The 13,910-nt window shown below is 42.6% G+C and overlaps 3 protein-coding genes across 6 annotated transcripts; 2 read left to right on the top strand and 1 right to left on the bottom strand.

Annotated features, from left to right (window-relative positions):
- On the top strand, positions 1-7,659 carry RB195_005094 (uncharacterized protein; the record flags this gene model as incomplete). 3 transcript variants are annotated; one of them, XM_064177389.1, is made up of 12 exons in its annotated part: positions 1-174; positions 1,226-1,309; positions 1,579-1,620; positions 3,683-3,803; positions 4,001-4,150; positions 5,155-5,252; positions 5,325-5,441; positions 5,523-5,615; positions 6,013-6,119; positions 7,134-7,242; positions 7,294-7,466; positions 7,524-7,659. In XM_064177389.1, 12 exons carry the CDS (start codon positions 1-3, stop codon positions 7,657-7,659), a joined length of 1,404 nt encoding a protein of 467 aa, XP_064034513.1. The 3 variants fall into 3 exon arrangements, with proteins under 3 accessions (XP_064034513.1, XP_013298148.2, XP_064034514.1); XM_013442694.2 differs by lacking the exons at positions 1-174; positions 1,226-1,309; positions 1,579-1,620; positions 3,683-3,803 and having other exon boundaries at positions 4,015-4,150; XM_064177388.1 differs by lacking the exons at positions 1-174; positions 1,226-1,309; positions 1,579-1,620; positions 3,683-3,803 and having other exon boundaries at positions 4,055-4,130.
- Positions 7,660-8,907: 1,248 nt separating this feature from the next.
- Positions 8,908-10,842, bottom strand: RB195_005093 (uncharacterized protein; the record flags this gene model as incomplete). 2 transcript variants are annotated; one of them, XM_064177387.1, is made up of 6 exons in its annotated part: positions 8,908-8,918; positions 8,994-9,032; positions 9,091-9,130; positions 9,502-9,580; positions 9,868-9,969; positions 10,598-10,842. In XM_064177387.1, the coding sequence occupies 6 exons, from the start codon at positions 10,840-10,842 to the stop codon at positions 8,908-8,910; spliced, it is 516 nt and encodes a 171-aa protein (XP_064034512.1). The 2 variants fall into 2 exon arrangements, with proteins under 2 accessions (XP_064034512.1, XP_013298147.1); XM_013442693.2 differs by lacking the exon at positions 8,908-8,918 and having other exon boundaries at positions 9,014-9,130.
- A 2,058-nt stretch (positions 10,843-12,900) lies between these two features.
- Positions 12,901-13,395, top strand: RB195_005092 (uncharacterized protein; the record flags this gene model as incomplete). Its single annotated transcript, XM_064177386.1, has 1 exon — positions 12,901-13,395. One exon carries the CDS (start codon positions 12,901-12,903, stop codon positions 13,393-13,395), a length of 495 nt encoding a protein of 164 aa, XP_064034511.1.
- Between the last annotated feature and the right edge of the window lie 515 nt (positions 13,396-13,910).

The following is a 13,910-nucleotide window of genomic DNA, read 5'->3' as shown; positions in this document are numbered from 1 at the left end:
ATGCCTCCGAGACATAACGTGCCCAGTGGATATGCCGGCGGATACGCGAACATATCTCGACGAGGTCACGCTCCAGTCGTTCATGAAGACGCAGACAACCGCCATAGATGTCCTTCCTACCACAGAGACGCAGAAAACTGCGCAGTTACAAGGAAATATGTAAAGAAGAGTGGCGTGAGCTGTCGAAATGACCGAATAAGTCAAAGAATAATAGCGTTAGATAGAAGTACATGGGATTTTGTATGGTGTTCTAATAAAGAAAGGCAGTGAGTTTGTCTTTATAACACCTTCAGAAAGTCTAGAAATCTTACCAAATTTGAACTCTTTTTCTTCCTGTAGGTTCCTGGAAGTCAGAGATACAGAAGGTCCCTCTGTCCAGAAATAAGTTAGGCTACAAAAAAATTTGGGAGTTACAGGATAACGTTGATTCTCATTACTTTTGAGTTACTTTTGAGAGCTGGAATTAACGAAAACTTTTATGCACGTAATTTGAAGCTATTAGCTGTACATCCTTATCTCAAACTTCACGTGAGGATTTCCCTTGCTTCTGGTACGATTACTTAATTGAGATCATCTCACGTTACAAAATTGCAGTGAATGCGTCTGATTCTCCAGAACAATTCAACACATAGTGAATTATATCCTAGCCGGTGACGCAGTGTATGATTAGCGGTAGGTAAGCAGAGTCAGTTATTTAGGTGCCAACGAAAGTGAATCTCTTTAGGACACGCACCATCGCTAATTGCCTTGACGAGACATGACCGGGGCATGCTGGAAATTCCGCCGGGACCCTCTTTACACGCACCCTATCAACCTCTATTTTCGTGTGTCGATGGGAATATAACCTCCAGCCGATCTGTCCTCTAGATCATGATTCTGAAGTAGGAAGATAAATGAAGATCAAAGTTGTCGCCAAGTGGAAGTACGCTCCAGCTGTAATTTACATCGTGTCAGTTTTGTACACAATATTACGATCTTTTTCTTCCCGAGAGCTATCGCGCTAATGGATTTTTTTCTCTTCAAATGTCACGAGAACCTCATATAAAGAACAATAGGAATTTGAAAAATATTTCTAAAAATTTGCTGAGAATATGTTGAAGTTTAACGAGAACATGCTTTACACCAATATGTATCGGTAGATATAAAAACCGACACAAAAAACTCGTTCTCATGACGCGTCTCGCGTGTATTTGCTACAGTATGACTGCCTAGCGGCTTAACTCAGCGGTCACATCCGCCATCCGCAATCGTACGCTCACAGTTCCCTGCTTATGTGGAAGCGGTGACTTTTTATGCGGATTTTTATGATGTTCGTGATATTTTTTATGATATTTTTTTATTTGTGATATTCGTACGCTTCTTATGAGACATCTCTTATGCGATGTAAATGAAATACTCGTTGAACATTAAACAAAATTAGAAACATTATGTGTCTCTCTTTTATTCCGCACTAGAAACATCGTAGTTGTAAACAATTACAATTAGCATCGAGGACACATTTGTAGCAGTAAACAAAATCTTCCTTTTCAAACTTTCTCCAGTCTAGTATATTTCTCCCTCTTGTTCTTTCTTTTTTAGGGCAATTTAACTAGGAGCAGCCAAAGAGGGAGCACATCACCAGTAAGTGGACATATGTTACACATGTTGTATATATTTGCTTCTCGCCCGTATATACCCGTTCCCATTAGTCAACTGAATGTACTCGAACTGATTTGAACATAAATGGTGGATGGCACGGTGATAAATTATGGATATCTCGTCGCAGCGTCGTAAATGAGATGGAAGGGAAAACCAATACCAACTGAGCTCTTTTCTGTTTGAAAAGTTTCCTCTCTACATACATCGTAAAATTATTAGCACAAGATCAAAATGTGCTTGAATAAGTTAAGAACTGCTTGGAAAGTATCACGCGACGAGAGAAAAGCGAGGTGTGCATCTACTTGTTGGAGAAGTCATTGGATGTGTTATATGTTCTTTCAGCTAAATATGTAGTAGCAGTTTATTAATTTAAAAAATTGCGGACATCCATTCCTACCTCATCACATTGTTACGTTTCACGTTTTCACATTTACGCCACTCGATGAATACAGTATTAAGATCGTTGAACAGCAAACATGTAATCGAAGTTAGCTTGAAAAACCGGCAATCACTGTTTCGCCTGAGTTTTATTTCGTATTCAATACTCCTGAACAGAAACAACACACTTTTGAAATTGAGTTCTTCACAAAACCACGAAACTTAGTCTGTGGCGTCAAAACGTAAAGGCGTAAGCGGTTGCGCTCGAAGCGGTGCGGTGCAGCGTAGCGGTTAGGTCCGAGCGAGGACCTCTGCTACCACCCTTCATTGGTGCAGTTTGCGTTGGTCCCACCTCGATTCCAACCACGCCGCTTGCGCAACACTGCACTGTGCTTCATGTCCTTTTTACCCTACTATATACTGTCGCATCTATTTGATTGGTAAAAGGTAAAAGCACCTTTTGAAGTGCTGACGAAGTGAAGTGCAGTAATATAGTCATGTCAAAACGACGTGAATCACGAGTGTAGTTGCGGTGCATTTACGTACCGGCTCTAAACGGCGATGTGGAGGCAGCAGTTGTAACCGAGCTGGGGCCGTCACGAACTGCAGCCATGAGTTGTACCAGCAAGGGTTTCACCTCGCTCCCAGCAGCTACGCTCCACCGGGGCACCCCAAGAGAAGCCTCGTCCGCAGTTGCGTACGTGCTTCATGTCGTTTTGACCCTACTATAGGTCAGCTAATTTTTCAGCCAATCCAGCCTTATTACGTCTGCATTTGTAGCAATCTTACGGGTCGATGTGCACCTGTGCCCGGGTAGACCTGGAAGGGGTTGATTGCGCTCTTACACCTGGAAGTAAATAACTAAATCATTCAGGAGCCCTAACACGTAAGCATTAGTCTTGAAGGATTTATGACATTTAGGCCAAAGTTACTAAAAGAAAAAAAGGCAGATAGAGCTTCCAGAAATAAGAGCGCGGTTGAGTACCCTCCCCAACTACGTTTCCCCTCCTGCTCTCAGTGCTCAGACAGAATCGGTTTCTTCAGGAAAAAAAGCTTCAAAAGAAGATCGAGTATATACATAGTAGGGTAAAAAACGAAATGAAGCTCGGCACAGTTAGGTAAGCGGCTGGAGTAGAAGGGTAATGATTACGATAGAGTGGGTCCATCGCTAGCACTATTCTCCGCTGCAGTTCGCAATGGTCCCATCCCGATTCCAACCGTTTTCTCCACTGCGCCGCTTTGCCGCTTACGCAACTGCACCATGCTTCATGTCGTTTTAATCCGACTATAATATGTGTTGTGTTCATCAGATCCATGGTTTGGAAACTGAGAAGGATTATGAGGGTTTTCAGTAATTTTTCTTAATTTTCTTAATCACTGAGATGCAAATAATAAATAATTTCACATGAACACTTACTGTAACGGTGGACAAAGTGTCGAAACTCATCGTATCCTATACCCACTAAATTCCCAATTCCCAGGGAATTTATGGATCTATGGAGTTCACCTGAAATCTGTATCAGAATATAATCCATCTCATGCACATAAATGCTCATAAATATAACTAATGAGTAATAAGTTACCGTAAGTTGGAGGATATATACAAATTTACGGCCTTAGATGAAGTAAAAAAAGGATGATTGCGCAATACGTTGCAATTTTACAGATTTGCGGTTTTTGCTGGCGTAACGTACAGTTCATGGACGCGTCTGCCTACGTCAATGAAAACCGCTGCGTTCGAGTATCAGCTGTTGTCGACTGCGGATATCGATCAACGGCAGTTCTGCGTTCCTTCATATGCAGTTCTTTCTAGCAAAGATTCAGAAGATGCTTCTAGTTCTGGATATCTTCGTTTTTTCTTCGCATTATCCAGTTCACATTTTGTCTTGTTATTTCTTCACCTTCGCTTTCTTGAATAAACCTTTTTTTAAACCTCTTTTGGTATTTTTTAAAGACGTTTCTGTTTCAAGTGAATAAATTCCAGGGCACCTCCGCTTCATGAGTGTTCTTCTTCCGCTCCTATGCTCATCATTTCTACATGTACTTGGCGATATGCAAGAAAATAGTGCCGAAACTAGCAATAATGGGTCCTTATTCGATCTTCAGCAAGCCTTGTGGGTGTTCGATTTTGCTGGTATGATTGATTTTGTCAGTCCACATTGTGACAACTCACTGTCTTCATTGTTACGGTGCATTACGACACTTTTCAATATTGTTTTTGTTTGCTTTCAAAATAATCACTAGTAACCTACTTTGCATATTATCTCCCGCTACCTTTAAAGGCATCGCTCGCGAATCTGGTGGTCGAAAACCCATTCGGACGAATCGCAGACGGGGCGGCGGCAATGGTTGTGCATTGGAGCAGAAGCCGTCGTAAGAAACAGCGTTTCGGGGTTGTCCGTTTACACTGATACAGGGATAGATGAACGGAATCACCGGCTTCCCCACAATCTACGACCCCGTATAGGCATTACCCAGCTGAAACCAGTACCAGATTCGCTGGGTGATGCCTTTAAAGGCATCACCCGACGAATCGGGGGTGGTGCAGATTTCAGGTGGAGTATTCGTATACGAGATGTGAGACTACGGAGAGGGGGGGGTAAAAAACGGCCCGGAAGATGCGGCGCCGCACAAGGCTGGCGCGCTCCAGTCGAACTCCCTGTACAAAATAGTGCGCCAAAATGCCTGAAGCCGTATTTTCCGGGCCGTTTTTATGCCAATTAGGAAGAAATGGACGGAATCACCTCCCTCTCCGTAGTCTCCCATCCCGTATACGAATACTACACCTTAAATCCGTACCACCTCACATTCGTGAAATGTGATGCCTTTAACGAGCCTAAGAGCGAACCTATAGTGCGAGTTTTTCACTTTCTTCAGCTTCCGCATAAGTGAATGAATCGGATCGGTTATAACTTATTGAAGACTGGCACCAGAAGAAAATCCATAAGTCCACATGGTCGGTAGCAGATTTGTTCAACCGAGTGAGCACGACACCTTTGCAATGGATGCTCTCCCTGTCAACCTCTATCTCTTACTCTATCTTTTCTCTTTTCTTCTCCTTCACAGTCTTCACAACGCTTTCCTCTGGAACCCAATCAAACGCACATCGTGTTCACCTTATGAATGGTTCATTTATAGCTGCGGCCTATGCGGAAGATCCGAATCTTTGCTTGGTACAATATGATGCATCACTAGTCTACAGAATAACGTTGCCATGCGATTATTTAAAAGATGAGGTACAGCGGATCACTGTTTTGCTGCTTTTTTGCATTTCGAACTAATCTTCATCTACTTGCTCTTGTTTCAAGTGTTGGGGATTTGTGGCGATGAGAGATGGATGGATTATCGTCGCTTTTCGTGGAACACGTACAAAAATTCAACTGATCACTGAGCTTATAGAAACAATGAGCGAACCAAAGAAAAGGGTAAAATGTGGTTTTGTTCAGCATGCGCATACCTCTGAGCTTGGTACTGATTCTCGGTGAATGCGACATTGGTTGTTTTAGCTTCGTGCAGGTGGCTCCGTGCAGCATTACTTCTACGTTGCTTTGGAGGCGATTTGGAAACCAATGTACTCGGTGATTAGGAAGTTGCGAGCGGTGAGTTTACTACATGTAGAAAATCAAGTTCAAGGTTAGATTGTGAGTGTAATTGTTCCACTACTTCGGTTTAGTTATGACTCTGTTGAAACTTGAACGTATCATATTTACGGAACCCCTGGGTATAGTGGTATTAACGACACTTGTTTCTTGGCGGGATGCATGTAATTAAGCCTGCTACACAGATTACTTATATCTAACTATCTAACTTTTCTTTTTGGCTGTTGCCATTGCCAACACTTGCTTGTTCCTGAATTATATATTAGTTAAGACTTTATGAGTTCAACTACAACTTCGTATTTTTTGTTCCAGTCGGTTTAATCTAGTCAAAATCGTGAACCGTGAATTAGGTGCTTCGTTTTTTCCACATATATGGGTCGGACTCTTGTACTTTCAGACGTATCCATCTTATCAAATTGTGTTCACCGGTCATTCTCTCGGAGGTGCTTTGGCCAGTTTGGCTTCAACGGTGTATGCTCACAGACACCCAGCACAAAAAGATAGGTTAGTGACGTTTCAATGTTTAGCGACATACTCTTATATCAATCAACGTTGCTCCGTCCCCCTTCACTTTTTGACGGTTGGCGAGGAGACACGCTTCACTTTCGGGCGGTTGGTAAAAAGACTCCCTCACTTTTGGACGGTTGGCGAAGAGATCCTCATTGCTTGAGCAGCCTCATGAGCTAGACCCCCTTCACCTGAATAGGGTCCGGCTCCTCCCATGCGCACCTACTTGAGTACTTTTGTCATTCCGAGGGACAGTTTAAATGGTAGCATTTCCACCAACTACATTAACTACACTACTATTACATTACACTAGAACTAGCATATTTTCGGGTTAAAACGACATGAAGCTCGGTGTAGTTACGAAAGCAGCTGCACTCGAAACGGCCCGTTGGAGAAAGCAGTTGAGATCGAGGTGGGACCATCGCAAACTACAGCCATGAGTGATGCTAGCAAGTGTTCCCGCTCGATCCACCAAAATTTTTGACTTGACCAAAGCTGAAATGGTTCACCTTAGCGTAGTCTTTTTTCACCAATACTTAAAGGCATCACGCCACGAATCTGGAGTGGTACGGATTTCCGGTGGAGTATTCGTATACAGGGTCGTAGATTATGGGGGAGGGTGATTCCGTCCATTTCTTCCTAATTGCCGTAGAAAACGGCCCGGAAGATACGGCTTCGAGCGTTTCGGCGCACTATTTTCTACAAGAAGTTCGATTGGAGCGCGCCAGCCTTGTGCCGTAATCTACTATCCCGTATATGAATACTCCACCTGAAATCCGCATCACCTCAGATTCGTGGTATGCTGCCTTTAATTTGTGTATACTATAGATCCACTTTGGAACTTGGTATTTCCATTATATTCCCCCCAGCTCGTTAATCTCTTGGTCCTCGAATTGTTGTCCTACAATGTCTGCTCTATTGCACTAAAAATTCCCCCTTTTCACCTTCCCTTAACACTTCATATTTTCATTACACATTGAAAACAGCTATTCCTAGTTGAATTCATTTTAGGATTCATCTCATCACATTTGGTCAACCAAGAGTGGGTAACTTCGAGTATGCTGAAACTCACAATCGATTGGTGTCAAATAGTTGGAGAATAGTCCATAAATATGACCTAGTATGCTTCCTTTGTATAACATCGCTCCGCGTCAGCAACATTTTCATTTAGGTTGCACACCTACCTGCTTGTGCGTTCCAAATATTTTCTCGCTCATGCACTTCACTTCTAAATCACTCACCATATCATCACGGCACTGAAGTTTGGTTCCCATCAAATATGACGCAGAATTCAATGTTTCGGATATGCCAAGGTTCACCCCAGTTCGAGGATGACAGTTGCAGGTTGGTTTGTTTCCTTCCTTACTTATTGGACAGCACACAAACTAGCTTCAATTTCAGTAACGGCTATTACCTTCACTATGGGGTCAAGGATCATATTCGATATTTCGAACATGAAGTGAGCAGCTACGGTATCAACGGTTGCGTCGATTTGCCCGATCCTCCACTAACACCCCATCTTACATCTCAATTGTGATTTCTGTTGTATTTGAAATGAACAATATTTTAAGAGGTCTTGCCATAACAATTTAATTCCGATGAGTTTTTATTCATGTAGAAAAAAATCAAGGGCTGAGTATCCGTATGCACCTTAATTCCTTTTTGAATTGATGAATATCAAATGCTTCTGTGTGAATGCACAACGCTTGTGAAATACACAACCACTAAGTGATGATAAACTACAGGATTCAATTATACATGGACGCGATACGGCGTACGTGTTACATTTAGAGATTAGGGCATCTTCCTCATGTTCTGCGTTCTGACTAGAACTGCCCATCAACAGAAAAGCCTTCAAGTTTTTGTTTTTAGCATGGCAAACGCCAGTGCCCGTTAAGTGGCTTATTAAAGGCATCACCCTACGAATCTGAGGTGGTACGGATTTCAGGTGGAGTATTCGTATGGAGAGAGGGGTGATTCCGTCCATTTTTTGCTAATTGGCGGAAAAAAACGGCCCGGAAGATGCGGCGTGTGCATACGGCTGGCGCGCTGCAATCGGATTAGTAGAAAATAGCGCGCAGGAACGCTCAAAGCCGTATCTTTCGGGCCCTTACGGCAATTAGAAAGAAATGGACGGAATCACCAGCCTCCCCTTCCCCCCCTTCTTAATCTACGATCTCGTATACCCGTATACGAATACTCCACCTGCAATTCGTACCGCCTCAGATTCGTGGGGTGATGTTTTTAACGATGAAAATGCAGAATATTGAGAGTTGTTCGTCTTAGAAACACGAGATCTGAACAAAATCTCATATGGTTTCCTCTCAAAGAAGCGTTGTTAGAGCGTCCGCTGTCAATTTCTCTTCCGGAGAATCGTCACAAGTTGTTAGTTTATTAGATTACAACATAACATAACATGTGTTGTCGTCCTCTAGAATCAATTCCATTTCTGTTTCAGATTTTCAAAACTCGCTTTCGGTCACGTTTACTACAAGTATTTAATCGAGTAAGTACCCAAATGAGAAAAGTCGATAAGTTTTCTTCTTTTTTTTCGAATAAAGCCGTATTTCTGTGGACTAGAACCTACGTTCGTCCAGCTATTGTTACTCAAAAACACGCCATAGTGACAGTGCAGAAAAGAGACAAAAAGGAAATATTGCTGCTGTACAGAAGACATCAACAAAACACTACAGAACATCTGATCTTCAAACAGTTAACAAAAAAATTATGCACAGTGACAGACCTACCGCTGAAGCAGTCAGACATTTTCTCCGAATTGTTTTAATCACCGCTTCTCTGCAATGCAATACAATGGAACCATGCAAAGGAGCAGGGGTACTCATGTAACCCATGCATATATCCATTGTCTACCATTTCTTCCGTTCACTTCTTTATTCCAAAATATGCTGACTGGATTGATGTTGTTTTAAGTGGTCAGACCTAGCGAAGCTTCTTCCACAGAACGAACAAGTGTGTTTTCGTTCGCCGGTATGTGCACGTAAATGTCGCTGAAAATGACTATCAACTTCGTAGAACATTTTTTCATATGTGGAATTCTCTGTGGACTTGTTTGCTTTGATCGTAATGCTAACAGGTCGTGCAACTAATCGCCAACGAGTAAATGAACAATGAATTTTCCTATAGTGAAGGTTATGAATAGGCTACTGAATAACTTTGCTATAAACTGACTTTGATACAGTTACCTTCAATGCAATTAGTAGGCGTATTGGTTACCAAGGCTTGCAGGAAAACTCTAGATGTTTTCGAATGCTCGCTACGTTTTACGTCGATTCAAGGAAAAATTGCATGGAGAGTAGACTGTACCAGATGCGACCACTCCGTGTTCACAACATTACAAAAAGAACAAAAATCACTGTACCAGAAGCTGATCAGACCGTGAGAACGTCTTGCCGCACTGCAACCAATGGCACTCAAACGGTCGCGAGCCAATATGAGACCTGAAGTTGTAGAGGAATGTCTGGATTTCTACAAAATTATATAGAGTTGATGGTGAAATCCTTCATTTGAGTCCCGCGAAACGCACTCAGCTTAGGCAATGCAGAAGGAAGGCAACGCAGAGTGTGTCAAATGAAGGAACTGCGTGTGTTGCAACAGACGTACCGCAGTCTCCCAGAACAAGAATTCCAGCGTCGACTGTGTGAGAACACAATTTGATTCGTAGAATCGCAGTTTTTCGTTGCGAAAATTCAAAATCAATTTGACGAGCTGCAGAAATTTGACAGACCTCATGTGAGCCTTCAAATGGCTTGTTTTCCTATATGTTTTCCCACATCTTGGCACATCACAAACGTGTACTGGTTTATCAGTTTGCAGTTCTCCAGCTTTCCTGAAAGTACAACTTATTCTGTGCTAGAGGAGCGTTTCACAATTATTCGTCCATACAATCTTTCACAAAGGCAAAGTGCTGAGGAAGTTCTGCACTTGAAAAGGAACACGTCTGGGCCTCGTTTATATAGCATCATTATAGCTGTTGCATTATCACCAAAACTTCAACAGTTTGATTACTGTCGTGTTTGAGGTGCTTCGTTAAGGAGGAAAGGGTTTCTATGAAAATTCTCCCTAATACACTCAGGTCAAAATACATGAGGCATGACAGTTGCGTAGGCTGCTGCGCACTCGAAGCGATGTGGTGGAGACAGCGGTTGGAATCGAGGTGGGACCACGGTCAAATGCACAGATGGGTGGCGGATGCGAGGATCCTTGCGCGACCCCAATCGCTACACTCTACCACTTCGTGTCGACCCAGCTATGCAACACGCTATTTTTGGTTGGATCAGCTAGAATTGTCCAGCACTCGAATATTTCTACAAAAGTTAAAAGAACTTGAACAAAAAGTTATTACATCATTCTTCAGCATTCATTTTTGCGTGAATTTTCCAGAACTGTACATTGTGTTAGTAATAGATCTGCTTTAGTGCAAGAATTTTAAGTTAACGCAGTGAGGCGGAACTCACCTCATGCGACAAAATGCACATTTGCATCGAACACATTGTCGTTTCATTGGCGATGTCGTCTGTAGGGAATCTGTTGACGAACCAGATGAGCTTGGTAAGAGCTCAGATGGACTGAAGAAGTTTTCCGGTAACACATAGGAACAAGGAGCGACTGGCACCAAATGCCACACCATTACTGGAGTACACAACCGCGACGAGGGTGTAACATCCTCCCATGGGCGGAAGAATTTGAACGGTTCTTTCATCTGAATCTGAAATATTAGGTGAAGTAAAAAGTTTTGAGCATTTTCGCCAGATGTCTTCAGTGAGGCATATTTGACTGTGTAAAAATCACATCGGGTTATACTATAGGGCAATTTCAAGGTGACACTACGAGAACAAAAATTGAAAAAGATCATGGTCCAATCGCGGAGATAAGGCCCAAACGATCGCCGAGGCCGGAAGAACGGCCAAGAAGATTTTGCTGTGTGTTTGGTGGGGTTGGAAGGGAATCATCCACTATGAACTGCTCCCATCGCTCAATTCGGACTTCTACAGTTAATAACTGACCGGACTGAAACAGACGATAGACCAGAAGCGGTCAGAATTGGCCAATAGGAAAGGTGTTGTGTTCCATTAAGGTAACGCTAGGCCGCACACATCTTTAACGACGCCTCAGAAGCTCCGAGAGCTTGGATGTGTGGTTCTACCCCACCCGCTCCCTTCCTCCGTATAGTTCAGACCTAGCGCCAAGCGACTACCACCTTTTCAAGCATTTGCAAGATTTTTTTGATGGTACAAAACTGCCCGTAAGAGAGGCTTGTGAAAATGAGGTGGCTAAGTTTTTTGGCCAGTAACGACAAGGAATTCTTCAGTTGCGGAATTACGAAATTACTAACAAAATGGACAAAACTTATCGAACGAGACGCCGCATATTTGAGGTAGTCTAGCTCGGTTACTCTTTGCTATGTTAATTTCATCGTCGAAATAAAGCGAAAAAGCTTAGAACGTTTTACTCCACCTATTATGTGTAGCTGAGCATACAGGAAATTTCCATGTCTACGCGAGTTTACAGCAATTTAGACCATATAAATGCACCGCTTTTTGTTGTTAAAAACATCAAAAATTTGATTTCCTGTATGTTTTTCGATTCACTTTTAAAGTTTATTTTTAGTGTGGACACATGACACTCGGAACTTTACGGAAGAAATCGGAAATTCTTACAGTACACCAACGAAATAAAATGGACGACAAGCGCTGCTAGGATGAGAGAGCGGCGAAAATATTTGAAGACACCAAACACGGCAACGGCTGATGTGGACGCCTATCAGCGGCATGCTTTGATCTTTGCTGACAATGTGATAAGGTCCCTGCGGTCTCCTTCTCATGCATACTATCTCTACCCGCGTCGGTTCATAAAAGACGAGTTAACACCGTAATTTGTTGACAGTTTGATAGCACTTCAGGCAGGGTGGAGCATCGGAGAATTATTGGCGCCGTCGGCTGCAAATTCTTAATATTGCTGTATCACTTACACGTACCTATTGCCAAGTGAATCTTCGAATCGCCAAATCAACACAGTCGTAAACTCGTTCATAGTTCCCGCAAAATTCCCTCATTACACGCCAGATAATTATCCCGATTTGTCTTCTGGCTGCTTCTTCCTCAACCAAGCCTTAACTGTTCGAAAATTTGTAACATATGTAAAAAGTAGCAGTTCAAATCACATGGCAACATTCTGGAAAGTGTTTGTAAAAGATATGTTTTCTGCATTTGAAAAAAAAAAACAAGCAATGCATGGTTCATTTACTGACGAATGCACTCAAGGTGCGAGTATTCATAGTTCATGTCATTTTAGTTGGCTATGAGATTATATCTTCAGTCTTTTTGATCACGATCCGCGAGTGCGCTACATATCTTTATGGACAAAAAGAAAGAAAAAAATTCCCCTTCCACTCCCTTTCATTGTTGTTCAAGATGAATCACCCGAATTTTTGGTAGAGAAGTGACTTCGGTCAAAATACCGCCAGTATCCTAATTTTTGGCAGCGAACCAGTAGATGGGCCAGGGTCAAGCGTGTAATTTTGAAAAAACACCTCCTGAAACCTTCCTTTCCATGAAAGACCATCATGAAAACGACCCCTTCATTTCATTATTTCTGGTATACCGGCTCATATAGCAATCAAAAAATATTTATAATAAATAGAATTAAAGAAACAAATTTATGGTCAGCAAATAAATTGATATAAAATAATACAATATAATAAGCATTAATTTGCACAAAGTGCATCTAGGACGCTGCAAAGGAAACGCTTCCGGTTCAAATGCCGAAGATGAAGAAGTTTGCCTTTGCATCAGCGGAGAAAAGATCTACATACAATTCCATATGTGTCGCCAGCAGCACTGGCGATTTCAACCAGGAAAAACGTCTTAAAAAGAAACTGCGTCGTCAACTGCAACAAGACTGCGATAACGAGTGGACTTCGAGAACAAAGGAGTTTGAAAAGGCGTGGGAGGGCAAGAACCTGTGGAAAGCCTATGCTTTAATAAAAAAAAAGTATAGCGGCAAGATGAAAAGATGTTCTTCAGTCCTCAACACTGCCAAAGAGGTGGCTGGCTGTAAAACAACCCTTCCGATTTGGAGAGATCACTCCAAGACGTTGACGTCACTCCGGCAAGCGCCGTCAGCTCCTGAACTCGAGCACGTTCATAGGCTGAAATACGCGATTAACGAGGAACCACCGACAGAGTCGGAGGTTCTGGTAGGTATCCAGAAGACGAAAATGGAAAATCTGGTAGAGATGACGGGCTTAGCGTAGAAATGATGAAAATGAAAATATCTTCCTCCGTCTGAGATTTGTGAAAAGACAAAGATTTATCCGTTCAATATGGATAGACGAAAGGATTCCTGACTCGTGGAGAAATGCTATCATAATTTCCCTCCACTAGAAGTTATCCGTCACGGACCTTAGGAATTATCGAGGATCTCTTTGTTGCGTGTAATGTACAAGGTTTCGGAGCGGATTATCCTGGGGATCTTATTAAGCATCGCGAAGAAACAACGCACGGCGAGCAGGTTGACTTTTGTCGTGGTCGAACTTCGATTGACCAGGAGTTCATCGTTAGGAGAGTGATTGAAATCTGGCAGCGGTATTCGATGCCGATACAATTAGCGTTTCTAGACTTTGAAGCTGCTTTCGTCCTTCTCCTCATCGAGGCCGTCTTCTAAACGCTCAACGCGAAGAACTGTTGCTGTTCCAACACAAGCCGGATGTACAACGCCGTTTGAGGTGGCGACCGGAGTAAGTAAGACCGACCGGCAGTGGTAACACCC

Source organism: Necator americanus, chromosome I (genome assembly GCF_031761385.1).
Source record: "Necator americanus strain Aroian chromosome I, whole genome shotgun sequence".
Taxonomy (NCBI): Eukaryota; Metazoa; Nematoda; class Chromadorea; order Rhabditida; family Ancylostomatidae; genus Necator; species Necator americanus.
This window is presented reverse-complemented; position numbering and strand designations above follow the sequence as displayed.